Below are 10574 nucleotides of genomic sequence, written 5' to 3'. Positions count from 1 at the left end.
GGGTTTGAGAGCTGCCTTGATTATGAAGGGGAAAAGTGTAATGACTGTTTTTCTACTTGCACTTGTTGCAAAACACTCCTTGTCTCATCCTATCAATGTAACAGTGATGTTGAATCACCCAGTTACACCCCCCTGCTCTGGATCATGCCATGGTGTTGTCATCGAGTTGAGGCGTTATCAGGAAGCTCAATCAGGGTCCATCATCACGAAGATGGTTGCTAAACTTGACGAAGATCATTTAACCACAGGTGAGGGATTTTTTAAGAAGAGGTTTGAAAACAATGATGGAAAATTCTCTCTAACCATCTCCTCAGCTGAGTACAATGACATGGGGTTGTACGAGTGTGTCTGTGGCGAGTACAAACAGCATGTAAATCTACAAGTTTTGGTCCCCACTGAAATATCTGCCCATGTTGGAGATAATGTCACACTTGCCTGCCATGGCTCAACTAAAAAACAGACTAAGGACAGTGAGATATATATCCAATGGATGAAAGATGGACAGAATGTGTCTACCGTCAAGGCAGGGAATGTAACCTATGGCCCTGGCTTTAAGGACAGGGTTTCTGTGTCCATGGATGGTTACCGACAGGGAGACCTTTCCCTCAACCTCAACGACCTACACCTTTCTGATCAGGGGACATACCTGTGCATCTTCGGCCCTGACCACCAGAGAGGAACTCCAGAAGCTGTCATTCTCACTATCACTCCCAAAGAGAAGCACTGCGATGACACAGGAAGGCCAACAATGGTGGAGGTGTTGGTGGTGGTGGTGGTTGTTTTGGTGATCATCCTAGTTGCTGTTATTTTCTATTTTCTTGGAGGTAGATTGAAAGAAACAATGGCTGATTGGTTTAAAGAGAGGTGTTCAAGATCTCAGTTCAGTCCCTGTCCAGAAGGGGAACAGTGAGGGGAGCATCTCTCTGTCACTATAAGTGAAAGTGAATCAGAGACAGAAGAAGACAGGATTGGGACAAGGACATGTTTTGTCCCCTATGCACCTGCCTGTATCATCAGAGATCAGTTAGAACCTCGCTCTATCCCAGGCCTTGTTACCAAGACTACTGATGGACCTCCCTCTACCCCAGGCCTTGTTACCAAGGCTACTGATGGACCTCCCTCTAATGTCTATTTCAGGAGTGTTTACTGTCTCCAATTTGTTTAATAAAATGTAAACTTAAACGTTTTGGTAGTTGAATGTGTTTTGTACATTATCAATACATTTTCAACATTATATGATGGATACATACCTCAAATGTTATTCTACAAGATCCAGACACAAAACATCTGATTCAATCGTTAAACTACATGGTTTACAATATGTGAAGATGGATACTGTATACCTCTGTGTGCTATGTAGGCCTAATATATGTGAGAGAGCTCCAACGAGTCATTCCAATGTAGTACTTTTAATAGATACTTGCAAATGGAAAATATACTACTTGAATAAAATGGATTAAACTACTTGAAAAAACGTAGAAAAGCTTCTGATTGAGTTTGGAACTGTCAGATAATTTCTGTTACACAGAAATATAACGATAGTATAATGTATATAATGATATTGTGTATATATGATGGTATTTAAGAAAAGGGAACAGAGGACAAAGTTATGGTAGTTGGATTAGTCTGCTGGTTTGACGATGAAAAAGCGGCTTAATAACTCAGAGTAGCAGCTGTAGTGGTGTCGGTCAGGAGGAGAACTGCTGGGCTGTGAGCGTATCGGGAGCACTGCCAGTGAAGCCGCCGAACACCTCCGCTATATGGGCTTTAGCTCTTTAAGGCTCTTCGGCCGAGAGTCTTTCACTTCCTCAGTGTCAGAAGGCTGCCCCAACTACGCGCTCTACACGACACCCACAGTACGCGCACTCCGCTGCCACCCCAACTACTCACAATGTGCAACCGGTGCGACTCCACACACTGCGCAGCCACCTGCACCTCCACTACCTACACTCCGCGGCAACAGGCATCTGATTTGTAAGACTCAAGAAGATGTACAATTTGTAGTTTTAGTCCCCATTGTTGTAGGTAAACCTGCTTACAATGGATCTAATTTTCAACTCAACTTCTATATCTTAACTAAAAAACAAACTCCTGACAGTGAGGTACACGTCTGTTGCAGAAAGAATGAACAGACTGTGCTGAATGTCACGGCAGGGAATATATCTTATGGCCCTCGGTTTGAGAACTGGGATTCTGGGTCCAACGATGCTTACAGACAGGGACACATTTCTCTCTCTCTCACTGACTTGAGCCGTTCTGATCAGGGGACATACCAGTGCCTCCTCGGCCCTGACAAACAGACGAGAGGAAATCCAAATTCTCTCACTCTCACTGACACTACTAGAGAAACCCGCTCTGAGGACACAGGAACCCAGTTACCATGTGTAGCAGTGTGATGTTGTTCCCCTAGATTACGCACCAAATTGCACACAAGGACCAATTCAAATAGGCCAGGTCAAGAGGGGATGTTAATAATTTGATAATAATAATAATAATTCAGTGTATTTTTTTATTTAATTACAGCTGCATAGCTAATGTTTTTATTTGGTGTACAAACACTTTTTCATACCAATATTGTACATACAAGTGATTGTAAAAGTTTTGTATATTTTGGTTTGGCCCATCGCGGGTTATCTGTATTCCCATACCACTTTATCGTTCTCTTTTGCCTGACCCTCGGCTAGCAAGGTGCCGGAGAGCTGTGACTGCACCAAGGGTAACGTGTGTGTTGTCTCTTCGTGTGCAGGGCAAATAAAAAGATTTCAACGAGCAGACCATCAGTTGTGGCAGCGTCCTAATTAAAAATACACAACGCAGAATGAACCACGCTACAAACTGGTGCCGCGACCTGCCGACTGGTTAGCTCAAGCTGACCACCGGAGCTGTGCATGTGGAGGAGATGCGCGACCCGCGCATGCGCACTTGTTGATGGTTTGCTATAAGTGAATGTATACTGTAAATAGTGAAGGTGAATGTAGCATATTCACTAGATAATTGTATTGGTGTTCATTTGCATGTTTTGAGGGAATTTGTTTATTGCATTTTTTTTGTATTTGTATGCAGTAAATTACATTGTAGTTTAGTTCTCTATTGAGCCATGGAAGACTCTCAAGTCCATAAGATGAGTTATGCTGGGGATTTTGGTGTGGTTAGTGTGGGTAGAGGGAGGGGTGTCTATGCATTTACACCATTGGTACAGTCAGCTCCTGGGAGTAGAGTGGCTGCTAGTCCTGAGTTTACAAGCACTGGGAGGGGTAGGCTGTTTACTCCACCTGACCAGGGTCTCCCACCTCTGTCTCTTGATGTACCATTGTCCCCAGTCCTCAGTAATAATGGGACACCGAGTCAGCTTAGTGACCTTATTAAGCAGATTGGTTCAGAGATAGGAGAATCTATCAGAGCGAGTTTACTGCAGCCTGGGGCTTCAAGTCTTTCTCCTGCCCATTCCCCTGAACAATGTGGGTCAACTTTTATTGATGCGTCCAAGCTGAATCTGGTTGTGAAGTCAGAGGTTAGTGCTCCACCTTTCTTCAGGGGTGATGGCTCAGATAAGTACTCTGTCCTGGAGTGGGAGGAGCTAATGGGAGTCTACCTAGAGAAGAGGGGTTACACTGGGTCTGAGAATGTTGGGGAGGTGATGTCTAGGCTCATGGGGAGGGCACGGGATGTGACCAAAGTCTGGATGCGTAACAACCCTGTTGTCACAGATGTTAAGGCAGTGTTCAGTGTTCTCAAGCAACACTTTGGGGATACTGTCTACTCAGGTATGCCATTAGCTGATTTCTATTCAATGAGACCATATGCTAATGAGGGTCCACTAGATTTCTGGATTAGGCTTAACAAAGCTGCAGAGGCAGCTGAACAGTACCTTGTAAGTGAGGGTAGAACCTTGCCCAATCAGTGCTCAGAGTTGGCAGTCATGTTTGTACGCAACTGTCCTGATAAAGAGTTGGCCCAAGTGTTCAAATGCAAACCCCTTCGTGACTGGACAGCCAGTGAGGTACAGGATCGTTTGGATGAACTGTTAAGGGAGCGTAAAGCATGTAGAACACAACTTTCACAGCAGGTGGCTGCTGTCTTCGACTCCCCCCAGGAGGAAGTGGATCCTGAGAGCAGACCTAATGTGTCATCTTTTTCTCGATGTGGCCGTGAACCAGAACAGGCCCAATCTGTATCTGAGGGTGGGACATTAGAGAAAGTTTTGAGTATGCTAGAGAAGGCTCTTGTCAGCAATACTCAGTCTGTGAACAGAGGGCCCCGTAAACAGTTCCCCAAACGTGAGCGTGAGTGCGCTGTCTGTGGAAGCACTAATCACTGGACCAAAGCTCACTGTCAGATGCACCAGCTGTGTTTCAAGTGCTTCTCTCCTGGCCACATGAGCTTTGACTGTAGTGAGACTGGGAAGCGAAAGAGCCCTGTATGTGGACAGACTGGCAGGTCTCAGGAAAACTAGAAAGTCTCCATTCTGAGGAGGGCAATGTGAGGCAGTCTAATTTTTCCTCCACTGATGATGATATCCAATCTGTTTATTCTTATTTTTGTGAGTCAGTACCCAAGAACAACACAGTCATTTTTCAGAACACAATGAGAATTTCTCAGAATGACAGTTTGTTTTACACCACCGTGCTAGTACAGGATAAAGTTGAGCTGAAGGGGATGTTAGATAGTGGGTCCATGGCTACTACTCTGCGCGCAGATATTGTACCTCGGTTGAGGGAGGCAGGAGTGGTAGAGGGGAACTTTCTAGCTCCTTCAGACATCATACTGGTGGGTTGTGGTGGGACGCAAACTAGCCCAGTGGGCATGTGTGACTTGAAACTACAGCTTTATGGCTTCAGTTATGTAGTCCCAGTGCTGATTGTAGATGGGCAGATTGATGAACTCATTGTTGGCACTAACGTGTTGAAGTCTCTGATTAGACAGTTCAAATCAAATGACAGCTACTGGCGGGTGGTGGGTACGCCAGGTCCCTCTGGCCAGTGTGAGGACAGCCAGTTCCTGCGTCTCCTATCAAATCTGGAGAGATGGAGAGGAGACTCCATCCCAGATAAAGTGGGCACCATTAAGTTGAAGAGGGCAGTAACGCTCCAACCCATGAGTGAGCATCTGGTGTGGGGCCGCTTACCCCCAAAGACAAAACTCTCTGTGGGCAGTACTGTTGTTGTCGAGCCCAGCACGTCTCGTTGTGTGAATCGACACATACTAGTAGGGAGAGTAGTTACGCCTCTGTGGGGGGATGGATGGCTCCCTGTGAAGATTGTGAATCCAACAACTTCGCCAGTTACCCTGAGACGAAATGCTAAAGTGGCAGATGTGTACCCTTGTATTGCATTGGAGGATTTTGATGATGTCAAGCAGCAAGCTGCTTACCAGAACGTGGCAAAAGTACAATGTGACAGCTCACATGGCAGTCTTACAGCTAAGAGTTCAGTTGGTGGCAGTGTAGTTAATGACAACAGTACACTGAGCAATCTTGGACTTCAAGGCCTGTCTGTTGAGGAGTGTCCAGTTTCACAGTTCTGGAAAGACAAACTTGTCGGCTTAATTGAGAAGTATGACACGGTGTTCTCTAGACATAGCCTGGATTGTGGAGAGGCAAAAGAGTTCTGCCATCGCATACGGCTGACTGATGACCGCCCATTTCGATTACCTTATCGTAGGCTTTCTCCAGCTGATTACCAAAAACTCAGGGAAACACTGGATGATATGGAGGAAAAGGAAATCGTCAGAAAATCCAGCAGCGAGTATGCCTCACCATTGGTGCTGGTATGGAAAAAGAATGGGGACTTGCGTCTATGTACTGACTTTAGGTGGTTAAACGCCCGCACAGTGAAGGATGCTCATCCACTGCCTCATCAGGCTGATGTACTGGCGGCGCTGGGAGGTAATGCCTTCTTCAGCACAATGGACTTGACATCTGGGTACTACAATGTGCCACTGCATGAAGAGGATAAGAAATACACTGCCTTTTCCTCTCCTTTAGGTCTGCACGAGTACAATCGTTTGCCTCAGGGCCTTTGCAACAGCCCAGCTACTTTTATGAGAATGATGCTGACCATCTTTGGGGACCAAAACTTTCTAAGTCTCCTTTGCTATTTGGATGATCTGATGGTTTTTGCTAAGACGGAGGAAGAGAGTCTGCAGAGACTTGAGATGGTTTTCCAGCGGTTGCAGGAGCACAATCTTAAACTGTCTCCGTCTAAGTGCAAGTTTTTGAGGAGGTCTGTTAAGTTTTTGGGCCACATCATTTCTCAGGAGGGCGTAGCCACTGATCCTGCTAAGGTTCAAACCATTTTGAATGTGACTGAGAGTGAGATGATGGAAGCTGATGGTGTCACTCCGTCTCCTAGCAAAATCCGTTCTTTCCTTGGTATGGTAGTATACTATCAACACTACATTGAGAATTGTTCCATGGTTGCTAGGCCATTGTTTCAGCTGACTACAGGTCAGAAGAAGCCTAGGAGAGGCAAGGGCAGAAAGAGGCCTGGTCCCTCTCGCAGGCTCACTGCTGCAGACTGGACTGCTGAATGTCAACTCGCGTTTGAAGCTTTGAAAGCAGCACTAGTTGACCAGGCACTGCTGGCTCATCCAGATTTTTCTCAGCCATTTTTGCTTTCTGTTGATGCATCTACTAGTGGTTTGGGAGCTGTACTATCCCAAGTGCAAGATGGGAAGGTCATAGCCAGGCCAATAGCTTTTGCTAGTAAATCTCTTAATCATGCACAATCCAAGTATCCTGCTCACCGGCTGGAATTTCTAGCCATGAAATGGGCCATTCATGATAAGTTCAGCCATTGGCTGCGAGGGCATAAGTTTACGGTGTGGACCGACAACAATCCACTCAAATATATTCTTACAAAGCCGAGACTTGATGCATGTGAGCAGAGATGGGTTGCAAAGCTGGCACCTTTTGATTTTGATATCCAGTACATACCAGGGCCCAAGAATGTCGTTGCTGATGCTTTGAGCAGAGAGCCATTTGTCCGCTCCAAAGTTCTGCACCGACTGACAAGAATTCCATATGATGTCCTGCTGGAGGAAGCCAGAGGTCTTCGACTGGATGATGTACAAGACATGTTCCGTCTCTCCTGTGAGCAGCCCGAGGCTGGCTGTGGAACGTCTATGGCTCCTGGGAGTGAGTTGAGTAGAGCTGGAGACGATGTCAGTGGGTTGGTTTCCTGTGAAGAGGTGTCTGCTGTCCTCCAGGCCCATCGCCGATGGGATGATGGTGCCACAGTGAGGGCCGTTTCACATGTGCAGCACCTTGAGAAGTTGATGTCCATGGGTCAGAGCCCTTTACCTGTCCTTACACACAAGGAGCTGTATGATAACCAGTCACTGGATCCTATCATCAGCAGAGTCATGTTCTTTGTAGATAGAGGCCGGCGCCCATCTAGGAGAGAGCGAGTCTTTGAAGCTAAAGAAACAGTTTATACTCTAAGACAGTGGGGGAAACTCACCACGCGGTTAGGGATTCTGTATCGTGTCTCAAAACACCCAGTGAGTAAGAAGAAAATATTCCAGTATGTTGTACCTGTGTCTTTGAGAGGCCTTGTGTTGAAGGGAGTTCATGATGATGCTGGTCATCAGGGTCAGCAGCGCACATTGTGGCTCACGAGACAGCGGTTTTACTGGGAATCTATGGAGAAGGATGTCAAGGAATACGTGGCCCACTGTAAGAGATGTGTGTTGAGTAAAGCACCTGAGCCTGAAGCATAAGCTCTACTTGTCTCCGTTGTGACAACGGCACCTTTAGAACTTGTGTGTATTGATTTCTGGACTGCCGAAGATTCAAACAACAAGTCTATTGATGTGTTAGTAGTGACTGATCACTTTACTAAGCTGGCCTGTGCGTATCCATGTCCAAACCAGTCTGCTAAGACTGTTGCTCGTGTTCTCTGGAATAATTTCTTCTGCATTTATGGGTTCGCTGATTGCATCCATTCTGACAGGGGTGCTAACTTTGAGAGTTTACTTATTGCAGAATTACTTCAGTTATCTGGTGTTGAAAAGTCCCACACCACACCTTATCATCCCATGGGTAACGGTCAAGCAGAACGTCTGAATCGCACACTGGGTGGGATGATTAGAGCTCTGCCAGCTAGGTCTAAGGCTAAATGGCCTCAGATGTTGAACACATTGACATTCTCCTATAACTGCACTGTTCATGAGACTACTGGGTTTCCACCCTTCTTCTTGATGTTCGGACGCACCCCTAGGTTGCCGGTAGATGTTATGTTTGAAAGTGTGCTGTTGGATGGGGACACAGTAGATGTGGATAAGTATGTCCAGTCTCTGGGTGAGGATCTGAGAGAGGCCATGACATTGGCCCAGCAGCATGCCAGTAAGCAACAAAAGAGACAAGCCGAGGTCTACAACAGACGGTCTAAGGGTCACTCGGTGCAGAAGGGAGATAGAGTTCTACTTGCTAACAAGGGGGAGAGGGGCAAGAAGAAACTGGCTGATCGCTGGGAGAGTGTGGTGTACATAGTGGTTGCAAAGAACAGCTCACTGAACACATATCGTATCCAACACCCTACCACTGGACGCATCAAAACTGTGCATAGGAACCTGATTATGCCAGTCAACTTTCTGCCTTTACCTTCGTGGGAGGAACCTGAGGGTCACGGATCTCTATCGAGTGGTGACGTGATCTCTGAGATGTCTGCAAAGTCCAGCCAAATGGATGGGAGTGACGCCAGGACTGTCCACTGGGTAGCAGGCCTTCCTGAGTCTTCTGGGAGGATACTCCAAGAGGATGGTGAAGTCCCGGCTGATGGAAGTGAGGTGGAACAACCGTATGAAGTCCCCTTAAGTGAGGTGTGCTCAGCAGAAGTGGACCAGAGAGATATCCCCGAAGCCTACAAGAGTTCTGATTGCGAAACTCCATTCAGTGTGGATGATGTTACCTTGGTTGAAGATGCTTCGTCAGTGTGGTCTGTGACAATCTACCAGGATTCTGATCAGTCGTCTGACACTACTAGTGTTGAGTCGGTAACTGAAAGTGGGCTGGCTCCGGAGATCTGTAGTACTCCCCATCCTGAGGTTAGACCTCTGAGCAGGGTTAGTGCTGTCTGTGACATTCCTGCTAGGTTTGTGGGTGAGGGTGTTCGGACTAGACTAGGTAGACTTATTAAGCCAGTGGATAGGCTAATCCAAACTATGTCTACACAGGAAATGAAACAGTTCTTGGTTTCTCAGTGACGGTAGGATATTGCCTACCTTTTCTTTTGTAGGAATGTAGGAATCTAAGCATGTCTTAGAATGATTTGTGGGTTTGTCTAATATATTTGACAATTCATGTAACTTTGTGTGTAGTCCATCGGCATAAAATGTATATGGCATTTTTCGTATACGGTTGAATAAGGGATTAGCTACCCCTTATTTTTCCTAATCCTTCGCGGGATAGCTTTTCAGCTGATCGACCATTTGTGGGTCTAGAATTAAGGGACTACACTGGGTTACTCTGTCGCCCTGTGGGTGTGAATTTTCTTTTCTTTCTTTGCTTTGTTACCTTTGAGGTAGTGTGTTTTGTTTTGGGCCTATAATCTAGTGTAAAACAGTGGGGGTGAATGTAGCAGTGTGATGTTGTTCCCCTAGATTACGCACCAAATTGCACACAAGGACCAATTCAAATAGGCCAGGTCAAGAGGGGATGTTAATAATTTGATAATAATAATAATAATTCAGTGTATTTTTTTATTTAATTACAGCTGCATAGCTAATGTTTTTATTTGGTGTACAAACACTTTTTCATACCAATATTGTACATACAAGTGATTGTAAAAGTTTTGTATATTTTGGTTTGGCCCATCGCGGGTTATCTGTATTCCCATACCACTTTATCGTTCTCTTTTGCCTGACCCTCGGCTAGCAAGGTATGTTGTCCTTGGCTCCGAAACTGTTTAATATAAAACCGTCATAAGGTTATACAATGTACTGTTTTGCAACCATACGTTTGTTATAGTGTGGACAGTAGGAATTTATGTTAACAAGTTTCACATAGCTCACTGACTGGGGTATCTGTTGTAACTTCTGAGTACTTGTGACAGTGGTTGAGTGAGTGTCCATGTGCTCGCGCAGGTGCCGGAGAGCTGTGACTGCACCAAGGGTAACGTGTGTGTTGTCTCTTCGTGTGCAGGTATGTCTTTTATTTTGTCAGAATTATGTTCTGTATAGTTTTACTTGTATATGCTGTTGTGCAGCGAGTGTGTGCACGCAGCACCTGTTAATTCCTTTTGGCGCTCTTTTGCCTGACCCTCGGCTAGCAAGGTGCCGGAGAGCTGTGACTGCACCAAGGGTAACGTTTGTGTTGTCTCTTCGTGTGCAGGGCAAATAAAAAGATTTCAACGAGCAGACCATCAGTTGTGGCAGCGTCCTAATTAAAAATACACAACGCAGAATGAACCACGCTACACATGGATAAAGATAATTTTAGCATTTGCAGTAGGAGGGTGTGTGAGTTTTCTTACAGGCAGAATGTGGCCTCAGTGGTCCAGAATGAACAGTTCAGGATTTATGTTTCGTCGCAGCCCCAGGGGATCACCATAGCCTTCAAAAGAGTCCCAACAGAG

General features: G+C 45.8%; 1 protein-coding gene and 1 long non-coding RNA gene across 2 annotated transcripts; both read left to right on the top strand.

Annotated features, from left to right (window-relative positions):
* The first annotated feature begins 2387 nt into the window (after positions 1–2387).
* LOC139561210 (uncharacterized) lies at positions 2388–10361 on the top strand. The gene is made up of 2 exons (XR_011672087.1): positions 2388–2931; positions 10084–10361. It is a non-coding gene; the product is annotated as an uncharacterized lncRNA (long non-coding RNA).
* On the top strand, positions 7743–10361 carry LOC139561209 (uncharacterized). The gene is made up of 2 exons (XM_071378167.1): positions 7743–10141; positions 10331–10361. Exon 1 carries the CDS (start codon positions 8038–8040, stop codon positions 9202–9204), a length of 1167 nt encoding a protein of 388 aa, XP_071234268.1. The 5' UTR covers positions 7743–8037; the 3' UTR covers positions 9205–10141; positions 10331–10361.
* Positions 10362–10574: the final 213 nt, after the last annotated feature.

This window comes from Salvelinus alpinus, chromosome 31 (assembly GCF_045679555.1).
Source record: "Salvelinus alpinus chromosome 31, SLU_Salpinus.1, whole genome shotgun sequence".
NCBI classification, from domain to species: domain Eukaryota; kingdom Metazoa; phylum Chordata; class Actinopteri; order Salmoniformes; family Salmonidae; genus Salvelinus; species Salvelinus alpinus.
The sequence above is the reverse complement of the archived record's forward strand: the minus strand, read 5'-3'. Positions and strand labels throughout refer to the sequence as shown.

What these genes read in the sequence shown, in the direction of transcription:
- LOC139561209 (XM_071378167.1), top strand. Translation starts at nt 8,038, where the DNA reads ATGGGTAACGGTCAAGCAGAACGTCTGAATCGCACACTGGGTGGGATG.